Source organism: Pholis gunnellus, assembly GCF_910591455.1.
Source record: "Pholis gunnellus genome assembly, chromosome: 5".
In the NCBI taxonomy this organism is placed as follows: Eukaryota; Metazoa; Chordata; class Actinopteri; order Perciformes; family Pholidae; genus Pholis; species Pholis gunnellus.
The window spans coordinates 11952029-11971855 of NC_136531.1; the positions used below are offsets into that span (position 1 = coordinate 11952029).

Consider the following 19827-nt stretch of genomic DNA (forward strand, 5'->3'; position numbering starts at 1 on the left):
GCTCTAAACCAATAATGTACCACATGTGTGTAGCTAGAATTAGAGTAAAGAGGCAAAAACTGGAAAGGTGTCCGTGAGTGTGACAACCTTGTCTCGTGAGTCAGGAAATGATCAACTATGTGGTAAAAAGGCTATAATATATGGACTGAAGTGATTGTAGATTGCAAAGTAGATTATACATTTAAACCAAATATGCTTAGTGCAGACTCACTGACTGTCTATTCAGCAACACTAGGTACATTCACAAAATACCTAATCAAATGTTTTCAAAATATCGAGGAAGGCAGAAATAAATTACTGCGCTTGGTCTTGGTCAGCATTTCCAAACACATCCATTTCTGTCCAACGCTTGCAGAGCATTTAAACCATTTCAGTGAGTGTTTTCCTTTTAGAGAAGGTAAGGAACATACCCTTATCATGAGGACAGCTTTCCTGATGTCACGGACGCCGTCGTAGACCAAACGGGACGCATCAATGAACTCATTCTCCTCAAAGGCCTGTGGAGGGTTCGTACTCAGTGCTTCGATAGCAACCTCCACTTGTTCAGCAAAACGGGGCATGACTGCAGGGAGAAACAGGTAAGGGAGGTAGATAGGGAGAACAAAAGAAAGATATGAGAGCCAGGTGTATCACATGGGTTAGCAATCTTTCAGAATGGCTGCAAGTCTATCAATTAGAAAACATGAAAATGGCATGGTGAAAGCATGAATATTCTTGCGTAGTTTTTCTAGTTGAGGCCATGATCAGAACCTTTTCATCTCAAATAGCAGGATTACATCCTGTGACTCTGCTCATTTCTGCACTTCAGAAAGCGAGATTGTCCCCCTAAACCTCTGTGTATGCACCGATATGCTGTTGGCACATTGCACGTCAATTAACTATTTCACCTCGGCTTACCCAACAGGAAGATTGGCCCGTCTGTCACAGATCTGTTTGTGTGAACGCTGGCATTTGGCATGTGGAGGTGTCTGTACGTGTGTGTGTGTGTGTGTGTGTGTGTGTGTAACCTGTGAGAAGACGTACAAGGACACTAACTTGCAAGCTCAGCCTGTCAAATCACAATGAATGGAAATAAATTCATCAGTCTTTTGAGCCAAACAAAAGCCAAGCAACAAAAGAAAAGTCTCTATTGACCATACAAATGGTTGGTTTTGTTGTCGGTATCAACTGGCCAGACCTGATGGAAGAGCTTTCTGCTCTTTGTGTTTTCAAATGAATTGTGCTGAATGTGAATATACATTATTAAATATTCACGAATACGGACTGAATGTTTGAATATTTAGCAGGCTACCTTTCGACGTAATCTCCTCTTGAGTCACAATAATTGAATGCAGAGTTTAATAATGAGTTTTCTTAAGAACGCCGTGCTGTCGCAAATCATCATAACAAAAAGCCACAGTTTACCTGGACAGAGAGATGTCAGCCAGAAAAGGTCTGTCTTCATATGCTGTCTTATGGTGGCTACACCATGAATGCCTTTAACCCCACTTTTACTTGTGCCTTTGCGTCCACAATTGTAGAGATATTGTCTGTGAAAAAACGCCAAATATAAATGTTTTTAAAGTAAATGACTGCTTGTGTTAGAAAAACGACTGAATTGGAAACAGTCTGCAATAAATATGGTTACATAAGGAGTGGATTTCTGAAGAGTAGATACTTGAACTGATTTAAGACAGCCCTCTTTTGAGAGGAGAAGACAGGTCTAATGAGGACAGACGGATTGGAATAAGAAAAACAGGGCGAAAGACAAATAAAGTACGGCAGCAAGGCAACTGTGTGACTGACTTTATTATCATTTTCAACACTTTCTTCGTCTCTTACAGAGTGAACTTAATCAATTAGCCAGCTTGCACTAAAGGTGTATCTGCAGTATACTTATTTTGTCTGATATAAAACATAAGCTATACTTCACCAAACATAAAAGGCACTACAAAAAAGACTCTCCCTTTTTCTTTTCATTTTTAATTCAGTTTAATCCACTTACTGCAGAAGCGTAAAATAGGCTTTTGGGAATTGCTGGGAAGGCGTTTTAAATAGAAATATTTAAATGTTCTCCAAGCTCTTAATGAGCAAAGTTGCTGATGGTAAGGAGCAATTTCACTCATTCCAGTTGAAAAATGATGAAGGGAATTAAATGTGACTATGTAGGAATGGATTTTTTTCACCCTTTAGGCTTAAGCATATTTAAAGTGAGAAGTTCTGGATATACAATGGATGCTTAAAAACCTCACAGCTGATATGGCGTGCCCCACTGAGGTGTTTAACGAGCTCCAAACACCACAAACTGCACAGTTGTTGATGCTCAGACCTCAATTCAGGCAATATATTAAAATCAAAAGCAATGATTCACACAAAGCCTGCACTAAATCATTACGTACAACTTTAAGCTTATTTTGATTTTAGATTTGTGTTCATGGAGGATACAGTTTTAACTCCAATGACATATTGATTTTACTAAAATGATACAGAATTAAAGTGATCTAAGAAGACATTGCATATGACAAAGTATTATATTTCTCATATCACTTTATTATAATGATGAATATTCTCCATTAGTACTGTATTCTTATTCTCACACTTTCATGCACCTTCGAATCTGAAGAATGAAGCCCATGTAGAAGCGCCTTAAACGAGCCAGCAGGGGGCGACTCCTCTAGTAAGAAAAGAAGTCTGATTGCAAAGAAGTCTATGAGACCCTACTTCTCACTTGTAAACATGAGTCTATGGTATCAGTCGCTATAGTTTCAAGTCTTTTTCAATAAAGAATGATGCTTCATCTGTATATTTTGGTCCCATTTAGAAGCAGGGTATGTTTTAGGACGTGGCTACCTTAAGATTGACAAGTCGCTACCACAAAATGGTCTGGTCTGGGAGTTGTCCACGTTTTGGTCTTACAACTTTGACCCGTTCACTGTTTGCTTTCAGTTCGTGAAGTTTAACTATAACATTTTGGTCAGCGAAAAATGTCTTGTTCAGCGTTAGGCTGTACCTACAGTAGCTCCACCCTCTCCTGACAAATCTGGTTGCAAAAAAAACAAGATGGCAACGATCAATATAACAAACTCAAGGCTTCAAAACAAAACTACTTTGACTTCTTATAGTCTTTAGGTTTATGTTATACCATATGCTCTATTATGGTATATTTATGTCCATTTCTGGAGGATATTATCGGCAAAACTACTTCCATTGGGAGTTGGTGGCGACCAAAACAGTACAACAGCCACAGTAAAAGGAGTGAATATTAGAGTACAATTCATCAGGTGGACAGAAACAAAAACTCCCAAAGGAAATAATAGTACATGTATCATGGATGTAGAGCATTTCTTTTGCACAAATACTTGTTCACTTATATGTTCCAAAGTATTGTAATATACTATGTATGCCACGAGAGAGTGTCCCTCTGGGATCAATAAAGTCTTCGCATGAATACAACTTTACATTCGGTATCACATGTAGTCTTAAAAATGTCTTTCATTTTATTGTTACATAAATATTTTACTATTAATTACCGTAGTGTAACACTGATATATATATATATATATATATATATATATATATATATATATATATATATATATATATATATATATATATATATATATATACTGTATATATATATATATATATATATATGTGTGTGTGTGTGTGTGTGATAAAATGTTACATTAAACTTTAAAGCAACTCAAGATGAAACCTGAGAGAACATTGAAGGTTATGTGATTAAGAGACTTTATAGCTGCTGCTTATACTCAGCTTACAGCTCTGCTGATCTACATTCCAACCTTGGTTAAAGTGATTCACCCACCTCATCATACTGCACTGCTCCTCTCATAGCAATTTCCTCATCAGCACTCTCTTCCACTGTAACTCCCACCTCTATTTACACACAGATTAAGCCTTACCTCCTCTACTCGGGAGTTTGCCATCTGTTTCTTATTCTGGCTAAAACCTATTTTCCCATCATTGCAACAATGCTTTTACAGATTGGCTAACAATTTAAAGGGTGTGTCACCCAGCCAGTCCCCTTAAGTACAACTGATTCATTGATGTCACAAACAAGGTATTGTGATTAAAGATTTTACAATAAATGCTCTATATTTATGGTGAGTTACTTTTAGTCGGGCCAGCCACACAGTCTGGTTCTCAGAGCTATTATTTTCAAAGTAGACATTGTGAAGTGTCTTTACTTCTCTCCCCTAGTCTCTGCTGCACTTCCTTTCAGTGCACTTGATCCACTGATTTACAGCTATAACATGTGGGTGGCAGTGTGTGCATGTGTGTTATTACTTGCTGCAAAACCCTGGCTAAATCCTATTTACTGTGCCTCGATGTAATGGCAAGGAGGAATGCCACCCTGCTTCTCTAAATGGCACACTGACTAAGGCCATATATCAGTTTTTTAATCTACCCTCTCCAGGCACCACATTAATGATCGACTTGAAAATTTGTCCCTTTTTTGAGGAGAAGATTAGTTTAAACACAGGGAGTTAGTGGGCAGAAAGGTGTCTCAGGGAAGAAGGAGGGAGAGGAGAAAAGAGAGAAGCCATGACCACTTTCCCATTAGGCTATTGATTTTCCTCCCTCTCAAGGACACGCTTCAATCCCGGGTCCATGTGTGGACTGTCTGTCAGGAATCTATGGCTCAGCTTTACAGCTAAGAGTTGTGTGCCTTGGCTGGCTGTATTTGGCCCGGCCGTAAATATGACCACACTCAATATGAGAACGAGGGCTGGGCAAACTGAGACAAGGTCAAAGGGCAGGTAGTTGTGATAAGCGTCCCGTGTTGATGTGGCAGCTGTCAGAAGGACAGGCAAGGCTGCGAATGGCCAAGTTGCCGCGGACATAAACACAGGGGCAATCAAATAAAAACAACCTACTCAAACAACGACAAACACACACACACACAGACACACACACACACACACACACACACACCCTGGCACAGGATAAAAGTTTTACACATGCACACCACTGAGAAAAGGGAAAAAGGGGACCACATCAATGAATTCCACTAAAATCCCTGCTCAGATCGCTTAGTGAAATCTGTGTTGACAGCTATTGATTTTTTTGGTAGAGTCTAGTTAATTGGACTCAGTACCCTCTAAAAAGTGTGTGGTCCTATATCCTTTTTCTTTGTTCAGCAACACTTAATCATCTTTCCCCCCAGCTATGGATTTCTCCTTGACTGTGTTCAAATCCATAGACATCAGGTCTGGGAGAACTGAGGGGAGAGGGAGGCAAAAGTTCACAAGGATCAATAAGTGCTTTATGGTCCAGATCAGATGTGCATGGTAGCCCCTAAAAACCCCACCACCACTAAGAGGGAAATAGGAAGGGAAAACACAACAGCCCTTCATCAAAGAGAAATATGGAGCCGATGAAACGCTGGTCTAACACAGTTGCCGGTAACCTGCCTTAACATCTCAATTAGCACCCACAATCGAAAGCACACAAGGCCTCGTTAAAGTTTATGTAAGACAGGAGTCCTCCCTAAGGCCATGCAGCCAGTGAGACTATTTCATGCATCTTTATGGACTATCATCTCAGCCCTCACCTTAAGGTGTAAGTCAGACAGGACACCATCTTAAAATTCAAATCAAAGTTTGTTGATGTATACATCGTCTTGTCAATTGTATGCTAGGTTTCCAGCTTTGGGCTACAGTCCAACTGGAGTCCCGTAGAATGGAGCAGCAACTGCGTTTTATTTGAGCACACAACTGGCTTGTAACTTAATCACAAACTCCCAGTGTTCGGTGAAAGGCTGCTCCAGTTAACAAAAGTACTGCATTTAGCAGGTTTCAACTTTAAACATTTAACATCAAATACACCCGTCCAAACAGCCACTATTACAAAACAAAAATACTGGAGCTGTGACACTCATTGTCTGCAGGTGGCTCAAGGAGTACATTTGCTATTACTTTCCTATAGACAACATCTGCAAATCTAAACAGTTGCAACAATTACTTTTCTTGTCGACAAGGTAGTACAGATTGGACTGAAACTGCAATTCTATAGCTGTAGTACTGGTTTCTTTTTTTCTTCTGCATCAGTGGCACTGTGCATTATTATTATTATCTCAGGGAAAATAAATATGTTTTGTACTAAATGTGTAAATGTAGCCAACAGTGCAGTTCTTACAGTTTTCAGTCCAAACTGTACAGAGTACATAATCATGTGTAGGTGGTTGAACTAATCCACACACAGCTCAATAATACATTTTATAATTCTAAAGGGAATTGTTTTCATGTAAAACCTTATTCTTTAAAAACAACCATCACAAGTAGAAAAAAGCTCAGACTTTCTGAAATGTAGTGAACTAAAAGGACAGAGTCTCATAAAATAGAAATGCTGGTTCTAATTAATTAACCTTTTTTTCCCCATCTCTCTTTTGTGTGAAGCATTAATACGCCTCTCATTTCGTCCAATAGCTTTACATTATAATGATTAATAAGAAAACACAGTGGGCAAATGCTGTGATGCAACCACATCAACAGTTCTTCATTCGTTGTTCTCAGTGATACCGACATAATGCTTCTGGGGTCCTGCTGACTAGACACAAGCTCCATTCTCCATGGAGGTTTAACAGAACAGCAGCACAACTATTAAGTCTGTGTGTGGGACAGGGTTATGGTCATATGAAATTGACCTTAAGTGTCCAAGAGATATTACCACTATACTTCATCAATTAATTACCCCAATCAATTAAACTAGATTATGCAATAATAGAACAGAATGTGCTTAAGACGCCATATAACCAGACTGGAGACCTCTCTGTGGAGGCTAATGGGGATCCAAATAAAGATTAAAGCATAACTAGCACTGTGTGCAGTCCATTATGGTGGAGTTGATCACCAGCAGACTGGCGGACACGTGACACACGTGATTCACTTGATGCTGTTTGCGACTTATCAGCTAGCAAAGGGAGGGGGGGGGGGGGACTGTGTCCCTCAATTATCCTGGCAGATGAAAGTAACGAGCAAACAATAGATATAGCACCTCGCTAAATTGTCTCTAATGGTAAAGATAGAAACCGGGGGAGGGATGGATGGGCGAGAATGTAAAGGGGGGCTTTACTAAAAGAGGGATTGTGGTTTCATTCTTGTGGACATGTAATTTCTTAATGACTTCCTTCCTTTCATCCTGTGTTTTTTGTTTGTCCACTTTTCACAATGGGGTATTTTTTAAAGGCATGTAAGAGTCTACTTTTGAGAGATTTGAGGAGCTATTTCATGGAGCAAAAAATGTTACTATAAATAAAGACAACGGACCCTTTCTTCTTTTCTAACATAATACTTCAAAGAAAATGAATTCATGACAAGAAACACTGACTTCTCATTCGCTGAACCGCTTTTGTGTTGCAGAAAAAGTCAGCAACACAACCAGAATGAATCTTTTCTACTGAAACTTTTTTTGTTATGTATCCGGTCTGCACTGGTGTGCGCTACTTACAGGGAGTAGCGACAGCGTCCCACTCCAACATTGACAAAAGCTCTCCCCTTCTCCCACGTATTAAATGCCAGCGGCTTTGTTTAGCAACACAACAGTACCGTAAGGGACTTGATTTTATGTTTCCATATGTGATAGGCCTTATGCCCCTTGAATGTTCAATGTAAACAAAGACAAGTGATGTTCACATTCAGTGTTACTCACCAAAATGCTTTGTGTGTATCTTTGAGATTTAAGAAATGTGTTGAGTTTATTCTTTAGGTCAGGGGTGACTAATAGGTGGACCGCGGTTCAGGTCTGGACCCAGATGCCGTTGTTTCCAGAACTGGACCTACAACCGTTCAGGAAACACACCGGCCCTTCATCAAATATGTGTATTCCGATAAGCTTCCCGACTCGAGTAAGATTTACACACACGAAGGAGACGGGGCGAGAGACCGAGTAGTCGGAGAATAATACATGAGTCAGAAGTTATTTCATCTGGCGTTCTCCAAAAAGAGAGATGTGGTCAGTGAGACCAGAGTCTTTAATCAAGAATCTCCTAAATGTTAATTCTAAGCCAGTGTGTCTCATATGTTCAGAGACCGAGGGGTCATTCAAAATAAACACAGATAAAGTCCCTGCACACATTTTCTCTTTATAGAAGATGAAAAGAACACAATATCGTGCCTTTCACTTCCCACCTGAATGAACTGAATTTAGCTGCATGGCTGTTAAATTTATATTTCTTGAAACGAGAGAAGAACATTTATTTATTATTAGATGTATTATTTACAATTCATCCAGTTCAATTTGAAAACTGATAATAAATAGTGTTGAGATATTATTCAATTGAACTTTCCTCATGTTATTTGACATTTACATTGTTTACATCCATGTTTACTAGCTTACCACCTTTGCTTCCCTGTCTTGGCATGTTACCGTTGCCGGTAAATCAGTGGGATAGTGTGACATCATTGGTAAGAATGTGTATAATGTCACCTGCGGCCGTATGTTTAACGATATAATAAAAGTGGGGACCCACTCATGGTCCAAACGGCTGCATAGTGCTTCTCGAGGTCAAAAACTCTACAGGGAACCTTTAATGTGGCCTGCAACTTAATATTTTGAAAGGATGACACATAAATTACTTTTCTTCCACTCAATAATAGCACATCCTTTTAGTGGGCCCTGCACTCCTGTGGCCTACAATGCCTTATACTTGAATCCGTAAAACTCCCCAGCTATATATATAGATATACAGTATACATCTATATATATCATATCATATTCAGATGCCCAATCCAGTATATACTAAGTAGATTTCACAGTACTAAACACAACTCTAAAAATGTACTCTTTCCTCCCCACTGAATCCTCACACCTCATACACTGTAATTCAGTAATTCAGTCAAATTTGGGTCCAAACTTCCCTTTAGGTGGGACTGAGACATGTGTTGTCTCTCAGTCTGACCTGCCACAGGGATAAACTCAGGTCACCTGGAATGCGCTGTGACACAGAAGTCACACAGAGAAAGAGGAAAAAATTAAAATAAATGGTTTGCAGGCCGAGGAGTGAACAGGTGGTGTCCAAGGTTGGTGTTAGAGCCAAGACACTGATCCAAACTGTGGGATACTGGGCAGACAGGCAATTACTGTGTGTTTGTAAGTCACTGAACAGAGTGGGAAGCTAAGTAAGTGCTATCTATCGTGTGTGTGTGTGTGTGTGTGTGTGTGTGTGTGTTGCACTACTCATGAAAGTAGCTTAACTTGCTAAAAGGGTTGAAGGGGTTGAAGCAGAATGTTTGATGCAAGCACAGTACAAAAGGTGAAGGATACTGAATTAATCTTTACAATACTCTGTAATACATTAAACTGTGACTTCTTGTGCCACCCCAGCTTTGTGTACAGCGCACTAACCAGTCTCAGACAGGAGCTTGATGGACTCCAGCACACGCTCAGTGTAGACCCCGGGTTCGTAGTTTTCCATCTCAGCGTTAATGATGTGGACCACGCGAGCAGCTCGGCCCCGGATAGCTCCAGCAGTCCGGTCAAGAGTGTCCACGTCTCCCTCTTGCAGAGCAATTACGCATTTGTTGACATCTTCAAGGATGTGGTTCTCTTGGAGAAGCAAACAAGAACGACAGTGAATGGAATTGGCAAAGACCAATGGCTTTCTTTTATTGGGAAAAATAATGTTTGGATTCTTCATTTCTTTCTTATTATATATGGCCAGTCATGTTTAGAGGAGCAGTGTAGGGGGATTAATTGGCAGAAATGGATTACAATATGCATGTGTTTTCATTCATGTACAATGACCTGAAACTAAGAATCTCTATATTTCATTTAGCTTAGAAAAGCCATTCATCTCTACTTAGGGTCCTCTTCCACGGAGTCCACTAACTTGCACCTACATGTTGCTACAGCAACAGTTGCTACAGCAGCCCAGAACGGACAAACACTAACAAGCACTGGCTCTAGCCCATTCAGGTTTTTACACTATATGGTAGGGATGGGTACCTAAACTCTGTGTTAAACAATTAAAAGATCGAATTATTGATAAGCTCTGATGTTACTGGTGCTTTTTCTTGGTACTTTTTAATGTTTTGTTGTAATTTATTATCACACAGAAGCCAGCATTTCCACTGCTCTCTCTGTCGGGCTGAGCGCCTCCAACTACGCACACATGCACACACACACACACACACACACACACACACACACACACACACACACACACACACACACACACACACAGACACACGATGCGTCAGCGAGCAGAGAGGTGGTGGTGAAGTGAACCAGGTGAAGTGAAGATTACTCGAGTTGACAGCAACTGTGCTCGTTACTGTTCCTGCAATAAACATTCGCAAGTAAAAAGCCAATACTTTATCAATACATTTGTTCAACAAGTATCAACTTGGAACCGAAAGTGAAACCTAATTCAATCAGGTTTACACAAGCTCAAGATTGGCCAATATCATTATTTTTTTTAACAAACTATACAAGTCTGTATAGTTTATCTTAGTTTGTTCTTATACATTTCTCTGCTAGCTGAGACAAAGCAGAGGACAGGAGGGATGACTGATAATGTCTGTGTTCTTCATTATTGATTATTATCAAGTATAAACGTCACTCAGGAATGTTATTTACTTTATTAACCATTTAGATTTGTTTCGAGTCATATACTGACTGACTTTGCTGTTAGAAACAAAACTGTTGCTGCTCTATAAACAACATTTAGATATATCTAAATTATAAATAAGTTCTAATCCTGTTCTGAATTTAAAAGCAATCATTCAGTCATAAAAAAGAACCGAGTGCTGATAAAAGTAGGTGCTTGTGTAATAAAATACTAAAGATACACTTTCCCTACCTCAGGGCCACTGTGACACACTTTGAAAGGGAGGGAGGGGTGAACGACGGGTCATGTTGTTGCTTGCTATTTGCAACCTCACCATTAGAGGCCACTATATATCACACACTGTTCCTTTAAAATATTGAGTGCTGATGATTAATATTGTACAAAGAGATATATAATTTTGAATGATGGTATACATGTCAAGAGCTAAATTTATTACATCCCAAGAAAATGACAAACGAATGGGAGATGTTGGGCCAAATATGTAAAATGAAATGCAAACAGACAAAATGGAACAAAGAGCAAAAGCAAAACAACCCTCTGTTTGTTTTCAGGTTGTTTTGCTCTCTGAGTTTTCTGTGATTTACTTATTTGTTATTATCCAAGTTGTGATTTACTTTTTCAAATCAAGCCGCTACAGAGAAACCCTTACCCCAACTTCAAGTTCGAAGCTACCAAGTCACTAAATACAATTGTGTGAGTGAATGGAAATTAGGAACTAGTGGATTGTTTTCTTCAATTAGCCAATCATTTAAGAAGTTGTGCTGTATTGCCTCATACCTGACACAGAAAGGAAGTCATCCACAGAGGTGATGTCATCCACGGCCTCGGTTAGGATGCGCACCTGCTTCTCCCACTGATCCTTGAAAACGTCCATGTTGTCCTGGGCCACCTTGCTTTGGGGACGGGCAGCCAGAGTGAGAGCAGCGTTGATAACCTGCCATGGAAGAGGGGCCAACATTTTCACACAAGGTACGTAAAGAACAACACATATCGTATTATGTTAAAAGCTTAAGGCTGGCTTTCTTTCTTTTCTTTCAGAAACTGTATTATTGTTTAAAATGTACAGAAATGGCCTGACTTCTAGACATTGTATGATGTTGTTTCTTATTGGATTGTATAAATATAACTCTTATATATATATTATTTCACCTACTTAATTACATCTTTGTTTACTCTTGTTCAGCTTGGTTGTCCTTGCTTTTACCTATATTTCTATTTATGTGCATGTACATTGAGAGGAAACAAAAAACTGGTATGTGTTCTCATAAATGTGGTTCTGAATATTGTCAACACATTTCCATGAAAACATGAAAACCAATGGTAATCATGCTTTAGGCAGTCTCTATAAATGATCTGGCTATTCTACCCTGTCTGTGGTTCTGAACCCCATTCTGTCCTCTTGAAGATGTTCATCTTTAAACAAGATCACAAATACATGGCTCGTTTAAAAAAAAAAAAGAAGCTAGATCATTTAAAAACTTTACTCAGCACTGTTTAAAATGTTGGTTCATCAAATAGGAGTAAAAGAACATATTTTGGGTTATATTTTCAGATTTAATCTAGTGAGTATTTACACGAGCACGGCTGTGTCATTCCAAGATTAATTACTGAAAAAAATACATTGTCCGTGTTCATCCTAATGATGAAATTGATAGATTTCCTGTAAGAGGAAAGTATGTGACACGAAGGAATGAGTTATATCAGGCTTTGGCAAAAGAGACAGTGCTTTTTGTAGGAATTAATTGCTGGTTTTGGTCTTTTCATGAGAAAAAACACAAATGTGTGCTTTCCAGAAAACCCATGGATGTATTAAAACTTGAAGAGAGCTGGTATCTTTTCCAAAAAGTATCTTGGTTTCGAGAATCTGATGTATATATAGATAACATGTCATAGGATCTTAAAGTGATAAAATAAAAAAGTCAAATTACCTCCTCATAATCTTTTAATTTGTTTAGATTAGCAACATTCTGCTGAGACTCTTCACATAACATTTTACAAGAGGCAGTATTAATCACATCACTATGACAGCTGGCATGTGTACTTTAACAAGAAGTATCATGTTTCTTTCCCTCCCTGTTCTTCACTTCTTGCTTTTTGATATGACTTTAAAAAGAAAATCTGATTTAGGAAACCAGAAACTATAATCTGGACATGACCAGTGTGTGTGTGTGTGTGTGTGCCTGTGTAAAGATAAAGGACCGGGGTTAACTCTACCCAGAACAGATGGAAATATTTCTCTTTGTTCCTCCTTCCCCAGCCACAAAGTCAGTGTCTCTGTTATGTTTTTTAATCTGTCTGTGTTGAGCATTGCCAAGAGGTATCAGGAGACGGTTCCTCACAAAGTTTTCTAAGTAAGTGGGTCTCAGCATGTGTGCATAGATGAGCCTGCACATTAGGTCCTGAATCTTAAAGTCAGCCTGCCTTCTCCATCTCTCTTCTCAATTACTACGTTGGTTTCCCTTGTGAGTAAAACCTGCTGTTAACCTTGGAAACAATGGATCGATTTTGACCTCCTCTGTTGCTTGCTTCCTGAGAAACTGTACTACAAGGTCCACCTACACATTACTCACGGCTCTGCCTCCCATTCTGCCAGCAGCAATTCTTTCCCTGACATTTCTAGCTATTCCACTTTCTAAAAACTCTTTAAAGATACCCCTTTCAGACGAGTTGAGAAGAGTTTATTATCACAAAAACATTTTGACTAGTGCTTGTGTAAAGAGTGCTTTTTTTATGGAATGAGTGTGTTTTTTTTAAGTCCTCACCTGTGGACATAGGCTGTCAATTTGGGTGGCAGCCATTCGAACCAACTTCACACCCTCTTCATTGTTGGAGATGGAGCAGGCCAGGTTGGCCACCTGAATAAAACCAAGCAAAAAAAGGACGACAATTATAATGGAGTGCTTTTTACCTGAAGGTCATGAGCATAGAAATGTTTTCTCGTTAGCACTCTGGCAGACTCCTAACTAAACAGCATTGGTTCACATTTTTTCAAGTCATAAAACAACATTCCCCTCACCTATGTACAATGAAACACTTTTTGGTTGTTTTACTTGTTCCTTCTGGCCGTACTGGCTCTAGAGATACAGTCCGAATGCACTTTTAATGTAAGTGATGGGGACAAAATCGGCAGTCCACATCCTGTCCAAAAATGCATTCTTAAGTTTAGTCCAAAGCAGCCTCAGTTAGACAAATCAAGTGGGTATCTTCCACAGTTCGACTTTTGAGTTCAAATTTTCCTCAGGGCTAAAAAGACTTGAGTAGATATCCACATGCCTGTATATCAATACAGTAGGCTGTATATCAATACAGTAGGCATGATAAGATATGAGCTTTGTACTAATGTGTGCAGAAAAGGGATTTTAAACATTTGTTTTAGAATGTCATTGCTGTAGGAAACAATGTACCAAAGGAATCTGCTCAAACACTGGTCCTGCCTTTACTTGCAGGAAATAGCCAGTATCACATCATACTTACACATACACACACACATCGATACAGGGGGCAATTTCCTTTTTGTGCTACACAGTTGGTGGGAATACCTTTGTAGATGAGTGATATTGACATAAGTGTTGTGTCAGTCCAACTTATAATGTGTGGGAACTCATTTTTATAGACTGCAGATAATACAGTTTGTGACATAGTAGCGTGACATGGCAAAGGTTGGGATAAAGGTAATTGGATTCATTCAGATCCAAAATGGCCAGGTTCATAGAATATGTAAACAGAAAGCCTAACTCATTAGGTTGACATTTCCATGACTAGCATGCCTAAATCTTTATGAGGCCTGGTGGTGCAAAGAGGTGCTTTATTGTATAATTAGGGTGCCAGATGTTTTTTATGTATGAAACGACCGTTACTTTGATTTATGTCTGTCCTATCAAAGTACGGTTTCCCGATCACATGTTTCCAACCCGATTCCTTTATTGAAGAGAGCTTTTAACTTTTATTTTTTTTAATAGTATACGTCAGGCTGATGTCTGTCTGTGAATTTGTCTTAATTTTTTTTGGGAAACTAATTATAGTTGATTAATGGCATTGTGATTTGGTATCTGTACGCAGTATATCGTAACAGTTTGGCTAATACTGTTTAGGTGGAAATTACTAAAGGTGCTGTATCAAATTTGAAACCACAACGGCACCAATTTCTTACTGAAAGAAACACATAGTCTGCTGTATTCCCATGCGAAGCATTAGATTTCTCCACAGTATCACTATATTTCACAGTCAATTTTCACAACTTAAAACTCTATATCCAATACCATCCTTAAGTAAATGAGATTGCAGCATGAGCCCAGGCTTTGAAACTGAGCTAAACAGACACATGCCTGTTGGCAACAAAAGGTGCCAGTCTGTATTAGCACTTCAAGTGCTCACATGTCACCGTTTGAGGCAAATTGAGGTAAATCAAATTTGTGTTAGAGGACTCTTCCTTAGAGCTCTGTCTCTTTACTCATGACAGCAATGAGCACATTGATGGATTGCAGTCCTTTATGTGAAGCGGTGTATGTATATGTTTAAAGTGTGTGTGTGAGTGTAAGAGATAGAAAACAGCATGCAATTGAGAGTCAGTGTTCCACATAAATGTGAGTGGCTGGTTGCAGAGGGTTTGAATAACATATGCAGCATCATTTAAAAGGACAATTCCAGTATAATTCAAGTTCCCTGCATTGACTTTCTGTTTTACATTACAGTAAGCTATACTGACCATTTTCCAAGAACCTTTATTGCTTTATGCTTTGACATATTTGCACATTTCTCCTTGTCTTGGCATATTTAATTTGAAATGAATGCTCTATAGTTTCCACAAAATACTCTCAGTAAGGAAGGCTGGCCAAATCAAGCCATTATTGTTTAGAATTCAGTTATTTTCTTCCTTTTACTTTAATGGACTTCAGCTGCATCCCGCTTTGATTTTGTTCTTGTTTTTCTGACTAACAGAACACTTACCATTGAATTTGCAAGTAAAACTCTCCTGTCATGTCAGATCTCTCCTAAATGCACTGTACCTAGAGTGTACGAGAGTGTCCGTGGCTAGATATTTTTGTTCCAATACAATTTGATGTAAGTTTGTGGGCTGAAACTGAAATCGCACTAAAAGTCTCATTGAATAACAAAGCCTTAATGTGTCATTTGCAGCGTGTCCATAAAGTAGCAGTCTTTCAAGAAGTAGGACAAAGGTTCAGCACTTTCCATTTAGCTTTTTTTTCCCCAATTACAGTATAATGGCGGTACCTGACTAGCAGAAAGCAAGTCCTGTCTCTCTGTTTTCATTATGTAGTTTTCTTTCTCTAGTTCTGCTCAGGCCCAGCAGCTAATGTGAGGCTTTGCGGAGCCCATGTGAGGCAAAGGGGCAAAGGGCTTTGTGGAGGCTGGAAACATGCCCAACAGTCCTACTCCCACTCCCTATTACCCCAACACAGAGAGCTGGGCCAGGGCCAGCGCTGGAACATCCAGCCAAAACTACTAATTGCAATTATCTAAGGAAGTGCCTCTCCTTTGAGGTTTTTTTCCAAAGACAGGAGGGAAAAACCAAGACAGAAGGTTTGAGACTTCACCGTGCAAGCCTAATGCTGATACGGTCAAGGATGTTGGATTAGAATATGTGATTCAAAGAGATGTGTGAGTAAGTGTGTGTGTGTGTGTGTGTGAGAGAGAGAGGGAGAGGAAGGGAGCGCGCGAGAGAGAGAGAGAGAGAGAGAGAGAGAGAGAGAGAAAGAGCGATCCCTGCTGAATGCTCATTCTTCATTTTAGCCTCGAACAAAGAACTATCGATTTTGTCCTTTTGCTCTGCCCTGGATAATCACTTCAATTCTAATTTGATGAAGGTTTCCACTGCAGTTGGGGAGATGGGCATTCTCATGTATGGTATCTAATTCACCTAAATGTAGCCGAGTCATTTTTTTTCTTTTTTTATGCAGGTAGTATAGAACCTCAAATCTATAATCAGGAAACACTGATGATGGTAAAACATTAAACAACATCTTAACAGTCTCTCTTTATTGCTATTTAGCACTGTCTGCGCACATTGTATGTAATTAGTTACCTCCATCTCATGAATCTACTCTTTGTGGTACCTACCTATTATTCCTTCTGTAATGTCTAAAACTTTTTGACAAATTACTAGTCATTTTTTATTATCTTTGATCGTTCTGGATGGAGTGAACACTTAAGTGGCTCTGCCAAAGAGCAGACAAGCTGAGCCAGAAGAGGACTCTCCTTGCTTCACTCAGGACAGTCAGTGCCCCCGTAAATCATGCCATTTCCACAACCATTTTCGGGCAGCTACAAAACACAAATCTCCCTTCCAGTTACTAACTCTCAGGAACAACTAATAGAGCCGGTGTCAGCCAAGGTGCTGGGCACAACAGCTTCGCCTGAGGATGAAGCAGGTAGTGGACTAGAAAAAGGAGAAGAATAGGAGTGGAAGAAGCAATCAGTGGGGATGACATTTTAAGTAATGTGATGTAACACAGAAGCACTTTGTTCTATTAAAAGTCTGTGATCTAGATGCTTACTTGTTGTGGGGACGGGGTTGGCAAAGGCTTTATTGACATGGGGCTAAAGGGTCGTGTTTTATCTCTTTTAAATGCACAAAACCAGTAGAATCTCTCACTGCACTTTTTTCTGCCTCTCACCATGTGGGCACACATATAAGCACTGACATGCACTCAAAAACACAGGAAATAAACTGTTAACATAGATGGAGCAGAACATGCGACAGGGGAATATGCAGACTGTGAAACAGTTACAGGCCTGCTCTCGCAGTAGTACTCCTACTCAGTCAGGAGCTGTAAGCTCCCAGTGGTGACGCCTGTAGCTACAACGTATAGGTGCCGGAAGCAGGTTAGGGTGCATTACATTTGGTGACCCCAGATGTCAAGGTTGAGTGAAGGTCAAGCCTACAGGGGATAACGTGCAGCAGGAGTCGATGGCCTGCTGTATCTGACAGTGAACCACATCTTTGAAAATCAATCCTCATGAAAGAGGGAAGTACGTACTGCCTGAGGAAGAATGCCCACCAGGCATGCAACAAGAACAAAAGGAAAAAGATTTTCAAGAATGTTCGCCATGCTAATGTTTATAATGTCTATTCTACACTTGGATCTTCTTGATTGCTGGAATACTAATTTTTAGAACAACAAATTTGACATCCTTGTCATTAAGTGACAAACGTAATTTGTTATCGTGTGTGATCACAGGAAGTGAAATAAACATTTTTTGTACAATATTTCATACATAATACTGCCAAATATATTGGAAAAACAATAAAACAGACAATCGAACAGTCTCTCCTTCTCTCGTATGTCGGGAAGCAAACTATTTGAAATTGGGGAATGGCTTCGAGTCATTTTGATTGCAGATTGCTGTTTCATTGCTCCCTCTGCAACCTTTTTCCCTCCCCCCCCCCCTTCACCCTCGCCTGAGAGATAAAGTGGACTTAAATTGCGTGCGACTCTAATGCACTGAGGAGTTCTCTCTACACTTCCTAACTTAGAATGGAAATGAGTTTAAGTCACAGTTTACAAAGTGACAGGTCCACTAATAAGTGGCTGACGAGGATACAATCCGTCACACACTGCCTCCCCACAGACCCCCGTTTGGTTCATCAACTCCATGCATACAGATGCAGTCACTAAAGCACAAATGCAAGCACACACAGAGAAACAAACAGTGTCTTTCATTCTTTCTAATGCACTAATATTCTATTCTATTTCTAACACTAATAGTGTTCACTAGTCAGGGTTTTAATTCTCTTCTGCTGAACTGTAAGGTTTAGAAAATAAATCAGGTTAAGACATCCACTGAGGGCCCTCTATAGCATCATAGATGTTCACCGACCCGATTCCATACGGTCAATGCATCCTCCACAAAGCTGCTTCTACAGTAGTTCACCTCCAGCTAATGTACACAAGGAACCTTTATAATAGGAAGATGGTACATGTGTGTGTGTGTGACTGAGGTAGGGATGTACAGTGGAAGTCAGTAGGAAATAAGAAAGTCCACTCTCTAGTTCCCCGATTATAGTATGCCATGACTGTCTTTCACTGAAAAAGTACTGCTCATTTTTAATACTTTAAACCAAGCTGGGATGCCAAACTCTTAATTGGTCTTCAATAGCACTTCGCTCCACTAAGTGTTACAGCCGACAGCTATGCCACTGTCTCTACCTTGTCTTTCCCTGTGATCCACACTCCTCATGTGGCTTCCTTGTCCCTGGTTTAACTCTCTGTGTTGGTGTGTGTGTGTGTGTGTGTGTGTGTGTCTTTCCTGTCTTGCTGCTCAGCTTGATCCTGCCTACCAGCACCATCCAGCAATCAGCTCATCACCTCTACTGCATTTCAACCGGGGCTCTTCTACCACTCGTCACCAGATTGTTGAGTCAACTACTGTGGTAGGTACGATCAGGCCTCAAGCTTAGTATCTAAGTGAATCGTTTTCCTTGTTTTCATGTAGCCTGTATGAACGCTTGTTTGTTTCCTGTGCTTGTTTCTTGTTGGCCTGTCGGCCTGCCTGCCACTTTGCTTGCCTGCCGACCTTGTCTCCCTTGCTTCCTCTGCCTGACCCGCCGTCCTACCTCTATCCATTCCACATCTTCCCTCTGCAGTCACAAGCCATCCCCTCTCTTCAACCCATCCTCATCAACAATACTATTGTAATCAAACTGTTAATCTTCAGCTGCGTCCTGGTCTGTGTCCAACTAACAACTGTGTACAACCACACCAACATGGTCAACCGTAAATTCAAAGCAACACAACATAAACAATCTGTCCGTCTTGTTTTCTCACTATGACTTTAACGATGCCATACTTAGACCAAGAGACCTTTTATAGATTATGACTACATGTTAGGAACTCTACACTTCTTGCATAGCTTGTTTCTTTGACTTGGAAATATATAAAACATTATTTCCATTTGCTGCTCTATGATTTTTGTTTTGTGTCAATCTGTATTTCAGATATTGCACAAGGTCTTGCACAACTCTGAATGCCTATAAACAAAACAAACATTGGCTACACTTCCTTTAAATATTGATGCTTTTATTTGTGTTGGAACAGCAGAAGCGCCATTGCAGCCATTCCTAATATTTAAGATAATTATTAATTAAAATGCCCCATTACTACTATCAGATGATAAGGACAATTAGGGATGAAGAAGTAAGACGTGCTGGATTTTCACCAAGAAAATAAAACTCTTTTCTTTTCAGTCGATGTGATTTTGAATTAAAACAGACCAGCTCTCAAAATCACCTCATGGTC

The 19827-nt window shown here is 39.7% G+C and overlaps 1 protein-coding gene across 1 annotated transcript in view; it reads right to left on the minus strand.

Annotated features, from left to right (window-relative positions):
• Positions 1-19827, minus strand: part of ctnna2 (catenin (cadherin-associated protein), alpha 2) — a 275903-nt gene that overhangs the window by 23403 nt on the left and 232673 nt on the right. Inside the window, exons 10-13 of the mRNA XM_079160441.1 lie at positions 13333-13425; positions 11348-11504; positions 9346-9546; positions 411-562 (exon numbers count right to left, since the gene is read on the minus strand). Coding sequence (XP_079016567.1) covers positions 411-562; positions 9346-9546; positions 11348-11504; positions 13333-13425 — 603 coding nt within the window. The remainder of the gene's footprint in view (positions 1-410; positions 563-9345; positions 9547-11347; positions 11505-13332; positions 13426-19827) is intronic.